General features: G+C 39.2%; 2 protein-coding genes across 3 annotated transcripts; one reads left to right on the forward strand and one right to left on the reverse strand.

Annotated features, from left to right (window-relative positions):
- Nucleotides 1-211: 211 nt before the first annotated feature.
- Nucleotides 212-14,610, reverse strand: LOC123511947 (cell division cycle protein 20 homolog). 2 transcript variants are annotated; one of them, XM_045268066.1, is made up of 11 exons: nt 14,497-14,610; nt 13,430-13,758; nt 12,661-12,753; nt 8,957-9,065; nt 5,313-5,427; nt 4,554-4,653; nt 3,784-3,912; nt 3,028-3,180; nt 1,946-2,163; nt 1,183-1,561; nt 212-475 (listed from the first exon to the last, which is right to left on the reverse strand). In XM_045268066.1, the coding sequence occupies exons 2-11, from the start codon at nt 13,566-13,568 to the stop codon at nt 291-293; spliced, it is 1,620 nt and encodes a 539-aa protein (XP_045124001.1). In that variant the 5' UTR covers nt 13,569-13,758; nt 14,497-14,610; the 3' UTR covers nt 212-290. The 2 variants fall into 2 exon arrangements, with proteins under 2 accessions (XP_045124001.1, XP_045123993.1); XM_045268058.1 differs by having other exon boundaries at nt 13,430-13,755; nt 14,497-14,595.
- A 640-nt stretch (nt 14,611-15,250) lies between these two features.
- LOC123511965 (60S ribosomal protein L21-like) lies at nt 15,251-18,517 on the forward strand. Its single transcript, XM_045268077.1, has 4 exons — nt 15,251-15,269; nt 16,260-16,401; nt 17,000-17,133; nt 18,250-18,517. The coding sequence occupies exons 2-4, from the start codon at nt 16,273-16,275 to the stop codon at nt 18,467-18,469; spliced, it is 483 nt and encodes a 160-aa protein (XP_045124012.1). The 5' UTR covers nt 15,251-15,269; nt 16,260-16,272; the 3' UTR covers nt 18,470-18,517.
- The last annotated feature ends 1,531 nt before the right edge of the window (nt 18,518-20,048 follow it).

A 20,048-nucleotide genomic window follows, 5' to 3' on the forward strand; every position in this document is an offset into this window, starting at 1 on the left:
ATAGGAAAATAAAATAAAAAGAAAGAAAAATCTAACTTAAATGAAAAGAAACGAAGAAAAAAGAAAAAAATATCGATAAAGGAAAGGGAAAAGAATCCAGGAAAATAAAGGAGGAAGGAAGGAAGGAAATAAGAAAATGAATGAAAGAAAACATGAATAAAAAGAGAAAAGAAAATAAAGAAAAAAAAAGAAAAAAAGTAAAGAAAAGGAAAAATAAGAAAATCAATCAAAAGAAAAATAAGAAAAGAAAGAAAGCAAAAAAGAAAGCCATATAAAACACCACCACCACTTTATCGGATGGTCCTGGCACGAGCGAGGGCAGAGATTGGATGGTTCTTGGATGCATCTGTTTGTTTCTTATCCTTCTTGTCCATAGCCCAGCATTTCCACATCCGGATGGTCTCATCAGCCGCTGCACTGGCCACCACCTGACCATCCGGCGACAGACACAGCTCCAGAACCCTCCCGGTGTGGCCTGCACGGATGGATGGATGGTTAAATGGATGGATGGTTAGGCAAGTTTGGGTTTTGAATGAATTTTGTTTTGTATGGATGGTTATGTAGTTTTATTTGTTTTTTTTATTATTTTTCTTGGATGGATGGTTAAACGAATGGATGGTTATGCAGTTTTAGTTGTTTTCCATGTCTGGCCTGGATGGACGGATGGTTATGTAGTGTTTTATTTGTGTTTTTGGTGATTTCCAATGCTTAATAAGGGAAAAATTGTTAAATGGATGAATGGATACAGCTCCAGAACCTTTCCATGTCTGGCCTGGATGGATGACGGATGGAGGAGAGAGAAACAAAAGAAATTATCCCACTTTTCTTGGGCTATCTCTCAAACCTGCTTGAGGACTGGCATCTAAGTGGGTCCTTATTTTGTTTAATTGTCTTAGTTGTAGACAGTTTTCCACACAGACAAATAAAATAAGCAAATGAAGATAAATAAATAAAAAAAAATTGAATAACATATAAATTAAATTAAATAGAATATAAATAAATAAAAAATAGAAAAACAAATATACAGATAAATAAAGATTGATAAAGTGAAGTGAGGTTAGGTGAGGTGAGGTTAGGTAAGGCTATGTGAGGTGAAGTGAAGTGAAGTGAGTGAGGTTAGGTGAGGTAAAGTGAGATTAGGCTATGTGAGGTGAGGTGAGGTTATGTTATATGAGTGCTTACCTGTGAGGTCGACCACCTTGGCCATGGATGGGTACTTCCAGATGGTGAGGTGGTTGTTGGAGAAGCCGTGGCCTGAGATGATCTCCTTGTAGTGCGTGGACCACAGGATGGAGGACACCTGGGACGTGGTGGTGATGTCCTTCAAACACAGGCCAGTGCTACAGTTCCACAGCCGGATGGTTCGGTCGGCCATCCCTCCGCCCGTGGCCAGGATGTTGCTCTGCCAGGGGCTCCACGCCAGGGCCTTGATGGCGGACTGGTGGGCGGTGAAGGTGTGCAGTGGTGAGGTGGCTGTCTTCTCCCAAATAATGACCTGGTTGTCGTTGGCGCCCGATGCGAGGAGCCGCCCGTCTGTTGACCACTTCAGCCCACACACCTCCTGGATAAATGAGGACAGAGGTGCTGGTTTAGGTGAGTCCTTCAGTACCATGACACGTTTCCATATTCATTCTGCTTACTATATGGTGATTTCATACAGCTTCAGAAACCTGTGTAAGGGTTAGAATAGTGACGAATAGTCATTGCCTGTCCAAAACAGCTCTAAATGGAAAAATGCAGACGCTGAATGATGATGATGATGATGATACCTCCTTCTACAGTATTAATTCAGTGTCTAGGACTACATATCTATCTGCTTCACCATTCTTTTAGGGAGCTGGAAACATAGTAGGCCCTTTTTATTCCATACCACCTCCTCCTCCTCCTCCTACACAGCCAAGCCTCTCCCTTCACACACCACCACCACCACGGAAGCAGCCCTGACCTGCGTGTGTCCCTGGAGAGTGGCCACGTGATGGTCCGCCACCCTCACGTCGTGGTGGAAGATCTGGCCGGAGCGGGAGCCAGAGGAGAGGATGTAAGCATTCCAGGAGAGGGAGCTGACACGGTTCTGGTGGTCACCCATTGTGCGGAGAAGCTTCTGCTGCGCCACGTCCCACAGCTGTGTTATGCCGGAGCTCAGACCAATGGCCAATACATGTCCTAAGGGGGAATGATTAGGTTAGGTTAGCTCTCTCTCTCTCTCTGTGTGTGTGTGTGTGTGTGTGTGTGTGTGAGTAATCTAAGTGTCCTAAGGGATATGGTTAGGTTAGATTAGATTACATTAGGTTAGGTTAGGTTAGCTTTCTCTCTCTCTCTGTGTGTGTGTGTGTGTGTGTGTGTGTGTGTGTGTGTGTGTGTGTGTGTGTGTGTGTGTGTGTGTGTGTGTGTGTGTGAGTAATCTAACCTAATCTATCCTAACTTAATCTAATCTAACCTTGTGTGTGTGTGTGTTTTTTTATATTATCTATTTATCTTTTTATTTTTGTCATGTAATAATAGGTGAGATGTGTAATGAATGGGGACGGTTAGGTTAGGTTGGGTTAGGCTACATTATTCATTTATTTATTTGGTTCAGTTAGCATAAAAAAAATAAATAAACAAATAAAATAAAATAAAATAAATAAATAAAAAAATAAATAAATAAAATAAAGAAGAAAAGGAAAGAAATAAACAATGAAAAAGAAGAAAAGAAACATAAAGGAATAAGAAAATCAATAAACAATAAAGAAGAGAAGAAAGAAAAGAGAAAAGAATAAGACACTATAAAGAAGAAGAGGAAGAAAAAAGAAGAAAAAGAATAAAGAAAAATAAGAAGAAACAGAAAAAGCAGAAAAGAAAAAACAAACAATAAAAGAAAACAAAGAAAAACAAGGACAAAAAGAACAAAAAAAGAAAAAAATTAATAATAAAAAAAAAAAAAAAAATAAATAAATAAAAAAAATAAAATAAATAAATAAATAAATAAATAAATAAAATAAAATAAATCAATCAATGAATAGATAAGCAAAATTTTGATCAGCGCACCCTCTTTGATCCAAGCCAGGGAGCACACATAATCAGGGTCGTCCAGCTGTGTGAGGGCTGTGATGGAGCCATTGCCAGCGTTCCAGATGTACACACAGCTGCCCAGAGCCACTCCCAGGTGGTTGTTGGTGCTCCAGTCTAACAAGTGAAGGTCTGCAACATGGAAAACGGAGGGAAATGTTAATAAGTGATTGGTTAATTGTTTTCCTTGTGGTTTATTTGTGTTTAGATTTTTCCTCTGCTTTTTCTTCTTCTCCTTCCTTTTTTTTTTTTTTTTTTGTACAAGTGAAGGTCTGCAACAAGTAAAACGAGGAGAAATGTTAATAAGTGACTGGTTAATTGTTTCCTTGTGGTTTATTTGTGTTCTGATTTGCTGTTTTTTTTCTTTTCTTTTCTTTTTTTCTTTTTTGGTCCAGTCCAGCAAATGAAGGTCAGGAACAAGGAAAATGAGGAGAAATAGTAATAAATGATTGGTTAATTGTTTCCCTTATGGGTTATGTTCCAATTTCTTGGTTTATTTTGTTAGTGTTTGTTAAGATCTTTCCCTCAATTTAGTTTATTTACATATTTTATCATATTTTTTTTTTGTTTATATATCTTTTTCGTTGATGTTCATTCAGACACAAATAAATACACACACACACACACACACACACCAGCACCACTACAAACACACTCATCACCTCCCCCACACCACACACACACACACACAAACCACCCCTTCCCATACACACACACACACACACACACACTCACAGTAGTCATTGAGCAGATCAGGTGCATCCAGAATCTTCTCCGGCACGCTGGGGATGTGACGTGAGGAGGAGGCTTTGGGCATGACAGTCTTGCCGGCACTGTACAGCACCTTCAGGTTGTTGACGTAACCTGTGGAGAGAGAGGGAGCGGTGAAGCTGGTGGACTGAGAATGGCTTAGGTCAGGAATGTCAAATGTGTGTGAAAATCTGGTTCTAGTTTTATATGAATTGCAAAAACACACACACACACACAAACAAACAGATAGATGGACAGACAAACACACACACACACACACACATTAGGTTAGATTACTCTCACACAAATACACACGCACGACATATGAAGAGAGACTAAAGGCTATGGATCTACCAACCCTGGAACAGAGAAGGGAGAGAGGGGATCTGATACAAGTTTATAAGTTGATTAACAGAATGGATCAAGTGGATAATGAGAAACTGATCCTGAGAGAAGAATATGACACTCAAAGCACAAGATCGCATAGAAAAAAACTGAGGAAGGGAAGATGTCTGAGAGATGTTAAAAAAATATAGTTTCCCGCAAAGATGTCTTGAGACTTGGAACAGTTTGAGTGAGGAAGTGGTGTCAGCAAAGAATGTGCATAGTTTAAAAGAAAAATTGGATACGTGTAGATATAGAGACAGGGCCACACGAGTGTAAAGCCCAGGCCCTGTAAAACTACAACTAGGTAAATACACACTAGGATAGATTAGGTTAGATTACTCTCACACAACAAACATACACACACACACCTTCCTGGGCTTGTGGTGCCTTGTTCTTGAATGACAGGATGCGAGTGTTGGGAGGCTGGCCATCATTAAGGTTCTCTGTCATCTTCTCCTTGTATTCCTTCTGCAGGGATGGAGGGAGGGAAAGAAGGAAGGGAAAGAGAGAATGCGTGAGGGAGGAAAAAAAGGATGGATGGATTGATGAGGGGAGGGAGGGATTAAGGAAGGAAGGAAGGAAGGAAAAAAAATGAATAAGTAAATAAATAAACAATGAATGAATTAATTAATAAACAAATAAGTGTATGTATGAAAAAATGAGTGAAAGAATGAAATAGAGTGCCTTCTTTGTGTTGGTAACACTGTGAGTAGACTGCACTAGCTATAATGAAACTGATTCCTATACAGACAAAACTTCATAAAGAAAATAAAAAAAAAAAAAAAAAAAAAATAAAAATAAAATAAATAAATAAATAAATAAATAAATAAAATAAATGAATAAAATAAATATATAAAATGATAGTGATAAATAAATAAAAAGCAATTAACTAAATAATTAAACAAACGCATCACAAAAACCAACGAAAAACAAACATGCAATAAACAAATTAAAACACAAACACAAATCAACCTAAAAAATAGAAAAAAAAAATAAAGATAAATAAATAAACCGATAAATAAATATAATAAGAAGAACCAGACTTTCACTAAATCAATTCCTGTGTGTGTGTGTGTGTGTGTGTGTGTGTGTGTGTGTGTGTGTGTGTGTGTGTGTGTGTGTGTTACCTGCTGCAGAGTGAGTTCCTCTTCCTCAGCCTGGTCACCCCCCGAGGCCTCCATGCTGGTGACTAGAAGGTGATGAGACAGTTCCAAGTCGGTGGTGCTGCGGTTTGGGATGAATCTGCAAGGAACGGTGGTGGTGGTGGTGGTGGTGGTAGTAGTATTTCCACCTCTCTATTACCTTAATTAACTCATTTACTGTACAGGTTTCAAGACAGTGACCCCATTCTTCTGGTCAACTCTCTCTCTCTCTCTCTCTCTCTCTCCAGTGAGTTGCAAATTTGGTCTTTCATTACCTATACATGTCTCTCTCTCTCTCTCTCTCTCTCTCCAGTAAGTTGACATAATTTTCAATCCAAAGCTGGATGTTGCGCATACGTGCGTAACGACACCACTTGCTCTCGTGCCCACAATCTTGAATCTTCAGAATTTTCTACCATCTGGCTAAGACTTCAATGTCACTCTCTAACTAAATTCATCTGTGCTGTATACCTCTCACCTAATTCCTCTGACTATGTAAAATTCTTTGACTATTTGACTTCCAAGGTGGAGCACATCTTATCTCACTTTCCTTTTGCTGAGATCTCCATTTTAGGGATTTCAATGTTCACCACCAGCTTTGGCTTTCATCTTCTTTCACTGACCAACCTGGTGAACAAACCTTCAACTTTGCTATCCTTCATGACCTAGAGCAGCTAGTGAAGTTCCCTACCCGTATTCCTGACCGCCTTGGAGACACGCCCAACATTCTTGATCTTTTCCTAACCTCCAACCCTTCTGCTTACTCTGTTAAACTTTCCTCTCCGTTGGGCTCCTCCGACCACAATCTAATTTCCGTTACCAGTTCTATCACTCCAGTGCAGCCTCAGGACCCGCCTAAGCGGAGGTGCTTCTGGCATTTTAACTCTGCTAAGTGGGAGGAACTAAGGCAGTACTATTCTGATTTCCTTGGGATGATTATTGTTTTCATGTCAGAGATCCTTCTCTTTGTGCCGAGCGCATAACAGAGGTGATTATCTCTGGCATGGAGCTATACATTCCTCATACTTTCTCTAACCCTAAAGCTAAAAAGCCTTGGTTTAACTCTGCTTGTTCTCGTGCTGTCAATGATAGAGAGGCGGCTCACAAACGGTTCCGTAGCCATCCAACTGCTGAAACTCATGCCCTATATATTTCTGCCCGTAATCATGCCAAATCTATTCTCCAACTTACTAAAAACTCTTTCATCAATAGAAAATGTCAAAGTCTTTCCAATTCTAACTCCTCTCGAGATTTCTGGCATCTAGCCAATAATATCTCTAACAACTTTACTTCTTCGTCTTTCCCTCCTTTACTTCATCCAGATGGCTCTACAGCTGTCTCTTCTTTTCTAAAGCTGAACTCTTCGCTCAAACCTTTGCTACCAACTCAACTTTGGATGATTCTGGGCATATTCCTCCTACTCCTCCACCCTCTGACTACTTCATCCCTAAAATTAAAATTCTTTATAAAGACGTTTTCCTGGCCCTCTCTGGCCTTGATTCTCGGAAGGCTTACGGTCCGGATGGAGTCCCTCCTGTTGTTCTCAAAAACTGTGCTTCCGAACTCGCTCACTGCCTGGTCAAACTCTTTCATCTGTGTCTCTACTTCTATTTATCCTTCTTGCTGGAAGTTTGCTCACATTCAACCTGTCCCTAAAAAAGGTGACCACTCCAATCCTTCTAACTACCGCCCTATAGCTTTGATTTCCTGCCTTTCTAAAGCCTTTGAGTCTATCCTTAATAGGAAGATAATGAGGCATCTATCAGCTCACAACCTTCTCTCTGATTGCCAGTATGGTTTCCGTAAAGGCAGATCTACTGGTGATCTTCTTACTTTCCTAACTGAATCTTGGTCATCCTCTTTTAGGGACTTCGGTGAAACCTTTGCTGTCGGCCTTGACATATCGAAAGCCTTCGATAGAGTCTGGCACAAATCTTTAATTTCTAAACTACCCTCCTACGGATTCTATCCTTCTCTCTGTACCTTCATCTCCAGTTTCCTTTCCGATCGTTCTATTGCTGCTGTAGTAGACGGTCACTGTTCTTCCCTAAAACTATCAACAGTGGTGTTCCACAGGGTTCTGTCCTATCACCCACTCTCTTTCTATTATTCATCAATGATCTCCTAAATCTGACTCAATGCCCTATCCACTCCTATGCTGATGATACCACCCTGCATTATTCAACAGCGTTCAACAGACGCCCAACCCAACAACAATTAAATGACTCAAGGCGAGATGCTATAGGACGCCTAACTTCTGATCTTTCACTTGTTTCTGATTGGGGCAGAGAAAACCTGGTTTTGTTCAATGCCTCAAAACTCAATTTCTACAACTATCTACTCGACATAACCTTCCAGACAACTATCCTCTCTTCTTCAATAACACTCAACTTCCCTCTCCTCTACATTAAACACACTCGGTCTATCCTTCACTAAAAATCTAAACTGGAAATTTCACATCTCTACTCTTGCTAAATCAGCTTCCAAGAAGTTAGGTGTCCTATGGCGTCTTCGTCCATTTTCTCTCCCTCCCAGCTGCTTGCTCTGTACAAGGGCCTTATCCGCCCGTGTATGGAGTATGGCTCTCATGTCTGGGGGATCCACACACAGCTTTACTAAACAAGGTGGAATCTAAAGCTTTTCGTCTTATCAACTCTTCTCCTCTAACTGACTGTCTTGATTCTTTAAGTCACCGCCGCAATGTTGCATCTTTATCTGTCTTCTACCGCTGTTTTCATGCTGTCTGCTCTTCTGAACTTGCTAACTGCATGCCTTCCCCTCCTGCGGCCTCGCTGCACAAGACTCTCTACTTCTTCTCATCCCTATTCTGTCCATCTTCCTAATGCAAGAGTTAACCAGTATCTTCACTCCTTCATTCCCTACACTGGTAAACTCTGGAACTCTCTACCTGTGTCTGTATTTCCACCTGCCTATGACTTAAACTCTTTCAAAAGAGGAGTGTCAAGACACCTCTTACGTTAACTGGACCCTCCTTTTAGATTTTTTTGTTTTTTCTCTTTATACTATTCCTCTTAACAGGGCCTGGCAACCAGCGGGATTTTTTTTTTTCCAACTTTGTTTTCCCTTGGCCAGTGCCCTTGTAATGTACCTATACACATATCTCTCTCTCTCTCTCTCTCTCTACCATGTGGGCTTTTTCCGGGAATTCATGGGGTAAAGGAGGTATTCTTCTGGGTCCCTCCTATCTGAAAGGCCAGCCGTTAGGAAACCATTATCCTGAGTGAGGAAGCCCAACCTACACTCTGGCTGTGGCCAAGATTGAAACCTGTGTGCCTGGAGACCCTTAGACCTCACAGTGCACGTGGTTCCATGGCCCTGTTTGGGGACTGGCATCTCAGTGGCTCTTTTTGTTTCCACTAGCCAAGTTTCCCCTCTTACATGAAGTAGTAGTAGTAGTAGTAGTAAAAGTAGAAGTAGAAAGTAGAAGTAGTAAAAGCAGTAGTATAAAACAACAACAACAACAACAACAACAATAATAACAATACAAAGAAGAAGAAGAAAAAGAAGAAAAGAGGAAGAAAAGGAAGAAAAAGAATAAGAATAAAATAGAAAAAGAAGCAACAACAATACTTCTTCCTCCTCCCTCTCTGTCTCTCTCTGTGTCTCACCTGTCCTGCTGATTAAAAGGCGTAGTGGGAGTCTTTCTGCTGGGAGTCTTCTGGCCGGCACCCCTCACAGCCAGCTTGGGTATCAGCCGGCCTGGTGACTTGCCTCGACCACACACACACACACACACAAATTACTAAGATAATGCTCTAATCTTAAGCCTTCCCCAATCCCCATGTGTATATTTTCAGTATGTATGAACTGCAATTCCTAATAAACTGTATATTATTATTATTATTATTACACAAACATGGGAAAAGGTAACAATACAATAACACAATGAATTAGGATAGTGGTAAGGATGTTAATTGGTTTGGCATGTATTAAAAGAGTGTGTGTGTGTGTGGAGATAGTGAAATGAGGAGACACACTGAGAAAAACGCACACTAACAAGAACACTGGTATGGATTAGGTTAGTGGTATAGGAAGAATAACAATAACACTGGTAGGATTAAGTTTGTAGGAATAGTTTAGGATGTGCTAAAGGTGTGTGTGAAAAAAAAAGGAAACACACACAAATTAGGAAGGAAGGATAACAATAAGACTGGTAGGATTAAGGTTATAGGATGCATTTAGGATGTGTTGAGGGTGTGTGAAAGTAGGAGTAAAAAAAAACAAACAAACAAAGAAAAGTAAGGAAAAGAGCACACACACACACTTTTTCTCATCTATATTAACGACATGCCAGAAGGAGTGAACAGCTACATAAATCTGTTTGCGGACGATGCGAAACTGTGCAGAGTTATAAAAACAAAAAGAAGATTGTGAAATACTGCAGGAAGACCTAAATAAGATCTGGGAATGGAGTAAAAAGTGGGAAATGGAATTCAATGTGGACAAAAGCCATGTCATGGAAATGGGAAAGAGTGAAAGACGACCCATGGGAATCTATAAGATGGGAGATGGAGTAGAACTGGAGAAAATAAAAAGAGGAAAAGGACTTAGGAGTGACGATGGAAGAAAACAATCAACCGGCAAGCCATATTGATAGAATTTTCAGAGAGATAAATAATTTGCTAAGGAATATTGGAATAGCATTTCACTACATGGACAAAAAAATGATGGAGAAACTGATAAGTACTATAATAAGACCCAGATTGGAATATGCAGGAGTAGTGTGGACCCCTCATAAAAAGAAACACATAGGGAAGTTGGAGAGACTACAAAAAGTGGCTACAAGAATGGTCCCAGAACTTGAAGGGATGACATATGAGGAGAGACTAAAGGCTATGTATCTTCCAACATTGGAGCAGAGAAGGGAGAGAGGGGATCTGATACAAGTTTATAAATTGATCAACAGAATGGACCAAGTGGACAATGAGTATCTGATCCTGAGAGAAGAATATGCCAGTCGAAGCACAAGATCGCATAGTAAGAAGCTGAGGAAGGGAAGATGTGTAAGAAATATTAAAAAGTATAGTTTCCCGCAAAGATGTGTTGAGACATGGAACAGTTTGAATGAAGAAGTAGAGTCTGCAATGAGTGTGCATACTTTTAAAGAAAGATTGGATAAGTGTAGATATGGAGACAGGGCCACACGAGTGTAAAGCCCAGGCCCTGTAAAACTACAACTAGGTAAATACACACACACACACACACACACACACACACACACACACACACACACACAAACTAATGATAAAGTAAGGTAACAATAATACAATAGATGAGGATAACAATAACAGATAGGATTGACTTAGAGTGTGAAGGTTGGAGTAAAAACAATAAATAAATAATAATAGGAAATGGACACACTAATGAAAAAAGATAATAACAATGGCAAATATTAGGATAAGGTAGGAAGGATAACACTAGTAGGATTAACTTTATAGGATTAGTTTAGGATGTGCTAAGTGTGTGAAGGTAGGAAGGGAAAAAAAAAAAAAAAAAAAAAAAAAAAAAAATATAAGACAGAAGAAAATGGAGAGAGAGAGAGAGAAAAAAAAGATAGGTGTTAATTATGTAAATAAGAGACTAAGAGAGAGAAAATGGTTAAGAATCACAGGAGATAAAAGTGTGTGTGTAATTCACCTCCTCGGTCGCTTGCTGGTCACCCAGCCAGTCTTCCCCATTACGGAGCGAGCTCAGAGCTCATATACCGATCTTCGGGTAGAACTGAGACCACACCACACTCCACACACCGGGACAGCGAGGCCACAACCCCTACCTATTTACTGCTAGGTGAACAGGGGCCACAGTAAGAGGCTTGCCCATTTGCCTCGCCACTTTCCAGGACCCGAACCAGGACCCTCTTGATTGTGAGTCGAGCATGCTAACCACTACACTATGGTGTGTGTATTTACCTACCTAGTTGTAGTTTTCCAGGGCCTGGGCTTTATGCTCGAGTGGCCCCGTCTCTATATCTACACTTATCCAATCTTACTTTAAAATTATGCACACTCGTTGCAGACACTACTTCTTCATTCAAACTGTTCCACGTCTCAATACATCTTTGCGGGAAACTATACTTTCTAACAACTCTCAGACATCTTCCTTTCCTCAGCTTTTTACTATGCGATCTTGTGCTTCGGATGTCATATTCTTCTCTCAGGATCAGTTTCTCATTATCCACTTGGTCCATTCCGTTGATCAATTTATAAACTTGTATCAGATCTCCTCTCTCCCTTCTCTGTTCCAGGGTTGGTAGATCCATAGCATTTAGTCTCTCCTCATATGTCATCCCTTCAAATTCTGGAACCATTTTTTGTAGTCTCTCCAACTTCCTTATGTGTTTCTTTTTATGAGGGGTCCACACTACTCCTGCATATTCCAATCTGGGTCTTATTATAGTACTTATCAATTTCTTCATCATTTCTTTGTCCATGTAGTGAAACGCTACTCCAATATTCCTTAGCAAATTATATGTTTCTCTGAAAATTCTATCAATATGGCTTACTTATTGATTGTTTTCTTCCATCGTCACTCCCAAGTCCTTTTCCTTTTTTACTTTCTCCAGTTCTACTCCATCTCCCATCTTATAGATTCCCAGGTCGTCTTTCACTCTTTCCCATTTCCATGACATGGCTTTTGTTCACATTGAATTCCATTTCCCACTTTTACTCCATTCCCAGATCTTATTTAGGTCTTCTTGCAGTATTTCACAATCCTCTTTTGCTTTATAACTCTGCACAGTTTTGTATCATCTGCAAACAGATTTATGTAGCTGTTCACTCCTTCTGGCATGTCGTTAATATAAATGAGGAAAAGTATTGGTGCCAATACTGACCCCTGTGGCACTCTGCTTTCTACTGCTCTCCACTTGGACTTCATATCTTTAACTACCGTCCTTATTTCTCTCCCCCTCAAATAATTTTCTATCCATCTCAATGTGCTTCCTTTTAAGCCACCCTTCTCCTCTAACTTCCATAGTAATCTTGCATGTGGCACTTTATCAAATGCCTTTTTTAAATCCAAATAAATAGTCAATTCATCCCTTTCTTTCTTGTACTCTATCAACTATTCTAGAATAGAAACTCAATAAATTAGTTACACACGACCGTCTTTTTCTAAAACCAAATTGGCTATTTGATATTAATTCGTTGTCTTCAAGGAACTCCATTCATTGTTTCTTTATTATTCTTTCACACACATGTGTGTGTGTGTGTTAATAAGGTAAAAAATAAGAAAGAAATGAGACGATAAAAAAAAAAGATCATAAGTGTACAGAGAGATAGATATGTGTGTGTGTGTGTGTGTGTGTGTTTACCTGGTGATTTCCCCCTGCCTGGGCTCTTAGTGTCCAGCAGCGATCCACTGTGGGGTGTTTTGGCTGAGCGAGGGCTGTTACCTTCACAGATGCCTGCACAACGGAAGATGACGGAGATAGTGTCAGGTGTCTCCAGCAACACGCCTGCTTGTCTTGGGCCATATTTGTAACCCCTTCAGTACCAAGACACGTTTCTATATTCATTGTGGTTACCATATGGTGATTTTGTAAAGCTTCAGAAACTTATGTGGGGGTTGAAATAGTGAAGACTGTGGCTATTAATCTTCTGACCTCCATAGACCCTTCCTAATGTCAATAAAATGATCTAATCGTACACAAATCTCAAAGTAAAAATGTGTCCCAGTACTGATTAGAATAGTGAAGACTATGGCCATTAATCTTCTGACCACCATAGACCCTTCCTAATGCCACTAAAATGGTCTAATTGTACATAAATCTTTAAGTAAAAATGTGTGAAGGGATTAAAATAGTGAACAAAACTAAGACAAAAAAATAAATAAATAAAAAAAAAATATATATATATATAAATAAATAAATAAAATAATAAATAAATAAAAATAATAATAATAATAATAAAAAAAACAATCTTGACCTTTTCTGACCTAAAAAAAAAAATCAACTGAAATAAATAAAAATAAATAAAATAAAAATCTTGATCCTAAAAAAAAAAAATAAAATAAAAAAATAAATAAATAACAACAATTTTGACCCTTGTTGACCTTCCTTGACCTGACCTGACCCAACTCACTGTTCTCATTGTTGATGGTGAGCCTGGTGACCCCCTGCTCCTGCGCCTTCCTCTGCCAGCGGGGCGGCGGGGCTCGGATAAGGTCACCCTCCATCTTTAGGGCTTCAGAAAGGTTGGCGTCAAACTGCAGGTGTGACATTGGCGGGCTGGGGGGTAGGGTGGGGTGTTGGAGGGTGTGTCAGGGGAAGGGATGTCTTGCGGGGCAGTGGTCAGGATGTGGTATGGATGTGTTGGGTTAGATTAGGATTTTTGGCTAAGGAGGAGGGAGTGGTTTAAGTTTTGTGTGTGTGTGTGTGTTGGCTTCTTCTTTTCCTCTTCTTCTGCTGCTACTGTTCATAAGAGAGGAAAAATTATGGGAATGTTAGTAGTAGTAGTGGTGGTGGTGGTGGTGGTAGTAGTAGTAGTAGTTAGCGAAGAGATGATACAGCACAAACTAATAAATTAATGAGTAACAAAGAAAACACTGATAAAAATTTGAGAGAAAAAAAAATAATTAGACGAAAGAGACATTGTGCTATAAATAATACAAGAGAAACAATTACCACAACTTACTTAACTGACACACACACACACACACACACACACACACGGAATCAAGTCTCTCAACCTTCTTCCACACACATAATGGCTAAAATTCCCAACACACACAACAAAACACGAACAAATACATCTTACACAATCCACAGGTCAAAACACATCTACACACAATTCCTAGGCCTACCAGATCAAAACAGGCCTCTTTGCCACTTAAAACTCAACCCCCCCACCCCCGCTAACACTAAATATTTAAAAACATGATAAATATAAGGCTGGCAACTTCTCTACCTTCATCTAACCTAACCTAAGCCTACCACAATCTTATATAGGCCTGTCCATCACTCACAACTCACCACAGAGCCTTAAAAAAACAAGAAGTAAAAACACGAATATATTTTTTAAAGGGACCGAGAAACCATGACATACTGCTTGCTAAAACTCTTCCCTCCATATTTACCGTATTTTCTGCCTTATTTATCACTTATTGTCCTTATTTATGGCGGGGATTGGTAGAAGGATACTTGGCTTACCTTCACGTAGCAGGACTCGGGGAATTACAGCGGGGAATGTCGGAAATGGAGCGAAATACGGCAGGGTGTGGTGGTCAAACAGATGCTGGGGATTTAAACCGCTCCATGTAGAAATGCTCGTTTGATTTTTTTTTTTTTTTCTATTTTTGTTGCTTTATTAGTTTTAGGTGTTTTATTTGTGTATTTTGTGTTTTGAATTTCTATTTATCTATTTTTGAGTCTTAAAGTGTTTATATGTTGCTAAATATGAGAGAAGATTTAATATATAGGTGTGGATCTACCTAAACATAAATATCCTTATATACAACTTTCTAGCCAAAATAATGGAGCAAAATTAAACTAATAATTAAATAAACTAAAATATAACCTTAGATAATATAAATCAAAGCTCAAACGACTGCTAGAATAGAGTTTGTGGCCGAGGACGTTAACATAGATAACAACCATTATATATACAAATTAAGCCAAAAATTTGCAAGGAAAAATAAGTGTGAAAATAAAATAAGGTAAAATAGAGCCTTTTGTAATGGAAAATAGGGCCTCAATAGACTTTGTGTCCGAAGACATTAACAAATAGATGAATAACCTTATACATACAAATCAAGTCAAAACAATGAAAGAAAAATAAATAGAAAAATAAAATAAGGTAAAATGAAGCCTAATAAGATACAAAATAAATGCAAAAAGTACTAAAATAGAGGCAAATAATGGTGTGGATTTGGGTGTTTAGGGTGTGTGGGGTGACGCTGCCTTCTCTTCCTTCCCTGCCTCGTGTAAGTCAAGAAGCACGTCTCATTTTTCCTTTATTTCGCCTTATTTACGCCAATTTAGACCATTATTACCAACAATACTATTACCTGAAGGTGTGTAAGATATTCACAGCCTATTAGATCGCCATTATCTCTGGAAATAAGGCGGGAATCACGTGAAATATGCGGAGATGTAACACGTGGGGTGAAAATACCGTGTTTATATTTTGTGTCTCATCGCCGGTGTTTGCTTGTTTGGCTTGTTTATATTGCTTAGGTTGTTTTTCAGGGTTATTTTAATATACTGACCAGTTAAAATTGTTATTAGTTTTTAGGTATTGTTTTTAGTGAATTTTGAAGTGTAATATGTTTAGGTTAGGTTAATCGAGTTTGGATTTCTTGTTAGTTAATCTTTCTTTTTGTTAGGTTCGTTTTTAATTTGTCTTAGGTTAATCTTGTTCGTTTCTTATTCTTTTATTTTTTTTCTTAAATAATTACGACATTCGTATTTTTGAATGTTTTTATTGTTTGGGAAAGTTAATTTGAAGTTTGGCGTGTTAGTTCTGTCAAGTTAGTGTAGAATTGGCTAAAGGTAAATGTTTGTGGTGTTGTTTGGATACTCTCACCAGGCAGGCCACCCCCCTGTGAGGTGTAGTGCCACTGAGGGGAGAATGGCCATGCAGAGTGAGGGTTAGGATGGGAGTGATTAGGGCGTGTGTTGTTTGTATGTGTGTTGAAGGAGGTGTGTGGTGTGTTAGGTGTGACGTTTGACAGTTGTGGTTTGACTAATGTGTGTGTGTAATATTTTTTGGAAACTACATATTCTCTCTCTCTCTCTCTCTCTCTCTCTCTCTCTCTCTCTCTCTCTCTCTCTCTATCATTTTCTTTTCCTTTCCTTTCTTTCTCTTCCCTTTCCTTTCCATTCCATCCCTTCCTTTTTTTTCCTTTCTTCTTCTCTCTATGCCCCTCTCCTGCCCCTCCCTCCCTCCCTCACCACCCTGTCTTGCCCCACAGGTAAGCCGGCAAGATGACGAACTCTAAGGGTTTGCGGCGCGGTACGCGCAACATGTTCTCCCGCGCCTTCAAGACCAATGGCACCGAGCACCTCTCCACCTTCCTCAGGGTGTACAAGGTCGGCGACATTGTGGATCTGAAGGTGAGTGGTGGTGGTGGGAAGTTAATGCAGGTTCACCCATGTCAATATGCGATTGAAATTGCAAGTTGCTAGAATTATCGACAGAGCCCTTCTAGTGGGAATACATTCACACACAGTGACTGGGAAGTATTGGCTGGTTGGCAGGAAGTGAATGTAAACAAACAGCTACGCATCAAGAAGTCTTCCTTTGGTGACAGTGACAATTGCGATCAATTTAAATCCTGACAAGTCTTCAATTCTCCTGTCGGTAGTCACCAATATTCAGTTGGAAACTCTACAGTCTTGCAATTTGAGTCACATATTGACACGTATGAACCCACCTTTAGGTTGTGGTTCACATTTTTAAATTAGATTTTTTGTGGGTAAAATTTTTTGAGTTTGTTTTGTCTTTTATTTGTTCTACTTTTGTTTGTATAAAAGAAAGGAAGAAAAAGTATTGGTAAAAAAGGAAAGGAGGTTGAACCAGAAAAGAAAAGATATAAAAAGTACTTTCTATGTCTTCTTTTTATAGAAAAAAAAGTAAAGAAAAGAAAAAGAGCCAGGCTATTATTTTCACATTTTTCCTGATCATTGCCTGACTGTTATCTCTCCTCGGCAGGGCAACGGTGCTTTCCAGAAGGGGCTGATCCACAAGTGCTACCACGGCAAGACTGGACGAGTCTTCAACGTGACCCAGCATGCCGTTGGTGTCATCGTTAACAAGCGTGTCAAGGGAAAAATCCTGCCCAAGAGGTGTGTGTGTGTGTGTGTGTTGGGTTTAGGTTAGTTTTTGTTTGATTAAGTTAGTTTGGTTAGTATGGGTTGGGTTAGGGTAGCTTGGTGAGGCTAAGTTTGGTCAGGGTCTGATTGGGTTAGAAGGGTTTGCTTTAGGGTTGGCTTGGGTTTAGATTGGGATTAGATTAGCTTAGATTTATTTGGTGTGGTTTCATTAGGTTAGGTTTGGGTAGAAGCTGGTGACAAGATGTGAGAAGAGGAAGAAAGAAAGGAGAAAGAAGAAAAATTAAAACAAGGAGGAGGAAAAGTGGATGCATGAGGAAAGGTAGAAGAAAAGAAATGACAAAATAGAGGACACAGCAAGGAAAAATAATAGATTAGAATTGGTAAGGTTAGGATTTGTGTGTGTGTGTGTAAGCAGTTGAGAGGAGAATGGGAGTGTGTAGTGTAAGTGCCATCCATCTATCCACTGACCTGCCCACTCACCAGTACATGCACTCATTTATCCACCTACCCACTAATCCCTCTTTCTATCCACCTACTCACTCACCAACACATACATTTCCCAATCTACATACCTACTCACTCACTCATCCATCCACCCATCTATGCCACAATTTACCCCCAGTCAGTCCACTATTACATCCACTTATCCAAACAGTTCACTCATCTATGCATTCATCCATCAATCCTGTAACCCACCCACCCATACACACTCACCAATCCACACACATACCACCACATTTCTTCATCTCACCACCACCACCACCACCACCACCACCACAAACAACAATAATAATAATAATTCCACACGTACTACCACCACCCATTTATCGGTTAACCTAACTACCAAACTAAACTTACCACACAGCATACCACCAGTTCATTTCCTAACCTGGCCTGCCCAAACCTAATCCCACACCACACCACACTCACATCCCACCAGTTCATTTCCCAACCCAACCTAACCTTGCCATACCCCACCCATCCACTAACACCACCTCATTAGTTCGTCGTAACCTCACCTCACCTCACCTCACCACTCTCTACCCCACACTGTCCCATTCCATCCCATCCACTAACCTCATCTCACCCCATCGCACCCCATCCACTGAGTCCACCAATCCACTACAGGCTCAACATCCGCGTGGAGCACCTGACCCACTCCCGTTGCCGTGAGGACTTCAAGGCACGCGTGAAGGAGAATGACCGCATCAAGCACGAAGCAAAGGCCAAGGGAACCAAGGTGATCTGCAAGCGTCAGCCAGCCCAGCCCCGCCCCGCACACAAGGTTAACATCACCAAGAACAAGCCAGAGTTCCTCACGCCGCTCCCCTATGAGTTTATCGCTTAGTGGTGGTGTTTGGAGGGTTCGATAAGGGAATAAAGGCCATGCGGTGATTGTCTGGTGTGTTTTTTGTGCCTTTTTGGTGTTTTTTGCAGTTTCTTTCCTGTAAAAGCTTAGGTGAAGAATGGGTAGAGATAGCTTAGGTGAAGAAAGGTATGAAAAAAAGAAGATAAAAAGTTTTGATGAGGAAAAATATAAAACAAGAAACAGATAACACACTGAAACACAACATAACTTATTTTTCACTACAGTAACATCATGATAAAGAATTTTTACTAGAATGCTTGAATGATTACTGATAGACAAGAATTCAAGTAATCTTTTTCATTACAAGAATAATAATTGATAACTAAAGGTGAAGATGAAATTAGATAAAAGGAACAGGTGAGGAAGGTAAAATAAGGAAGACTAGATTGAAAAACATAAACAAGATAAAATAAGAAAGAAGAGAAGAGAAAATAAAAAAAACAGGTGGAAATGATAAAATGAGAGAAGATAGAATATAAAAAACAGGTGAAGATAAAATAAGAAAAGATAAAGGAATGAAAAAAACAGGTGAAGATAAAATAAGAAAGATGATAAAGGAATATAAAAAGGTGAAGATAAAAAAGATGGAAAAAAATATAGGAAGTGAAGATTTGTAAGTCAAAAGGAAGAGATGAAGGAAATAAGTAACATAAAACAAAGAGGTGAAGAAAAATAAAATAAGGAATAGGTGTAGATAGAAGATAAAAAGATCATGATAAAATAAGATAAAAAGAAAATAAAATAAGGTAAAAAAAAAAAAAACAATATTTATCGGAAAGCTTGAGTGGTTCCTGATGAACAAGTACTCAAATGATCTTCCATAACACCAGAACAATGACAGAGAGAGAGCTTAGGTGTAAAAAAAAAAAAAAAAATGATGAAAAGGACAGTATTTACTAGAATGTTAATAAATTTGAGATAAGTTAAATGTGAAGCATCTTTTTGACACAGAACAATGACACAACTGATAGCTTTGTTAGGTGAAGATGGGAAAAAAAAAAAAAAAAATAAATAAATAAAATAAGTGAAAAGGAATATATTTACTAGAATGCTAATTAATTCCTGATAAGCAAGTCAAATATGAAGCATCTTTTTAACACAGAACAACACAACTAACAGCTTAGAAACAAAAAAAATGAATAAATAAATGAAAGTGACCCTGACAAATAAGTATGTAGGGGTGAATTAATAGAAATACAATAGATAACAATATTTACTTGAAAGATCGAACGAGCCCTGAAAAAAAAAAAAAAAAAACAAATAACATGCAACTCGAATAATACTTCAAAAAACACCAGAACAATGCCATGACGGACGACGGGAGTGCGAGAATACAAAAATACGTCAATAAATACATCAATAAATATCGGAATAAAATAATATGAGCAGGACGACGAAGAAAACCTGCCGTCACTGAAGTACAATACTCAAATTATCACAGAACACAAGGGAAGGAGAGAGAGAGAGAATAGCCCAACCCAACACACAAAGACAGTGCTATGATAAACAATGAATGTGTTCTAAAATGAGGCTTATGAGGAGTGTTACTAAGGTCCAT

Source organism: Portunus trituberculatus, chromosome 4 (genome assembly GCF_017591435.1).
Source record: "Portunus trituberculatus isolate SZX2019 chromosome 4, ASM1759143v1, whole genome shotgun sequence".
NCBI lineage: Eukaryota > Metazoa > Arthropoda > Malacostraca > Decapoda > Portunidae > Portunus > Portunus trituberculatus.

Excerpts from the sequence above, each read along its gene's own strand:
- LOC123511947 (XM_045268066.1), bottom strand. The coding sequence starts at position 13,568 with ATGTCACACCTGCAGTTTGACGCCAACCTTTCTGAAGCCCTAAAGATG. Across the intron at positions 3,913-4,553 it reads GGCACCACAAGCCCAGGAAG|GTTACGTCAACAACCTGAAG; the intron begins GTGTGTGTGTGT and ends CTCTCTCCACAG. Across the intron at positions 476-1,182 it reads CAAGGTGGTCGACCTCACAG|GCCACACCGGGAGGGTTCTG; the intron begins GTAAGCACTCAT and ends CCATCCGTGCAG.
- LOC123511965 (XM_045268077.1), top strand. The coding sequence starts at position 16,273 with ATGACGAACTCTAAGGGTTTGCGGCGCGGTACGCGCAACATGTTCTCC. Across the intron at positions 16,402-16,999 it reads GCGACATTGTGGATCTGAAG|GGCAACGGTGCTTTCCAGAA; the intron begins GTGAGTGGTGGT and ends TCTCCTCGGCAG. Across the intron at positions 17,134-18,249 it reads GGAAAAATCCTGCCCAAGAG|GCTCAACATCCGCGTGGAGC; the intron begins GTGTGTGTGTGT and ends AATCCACTACAG.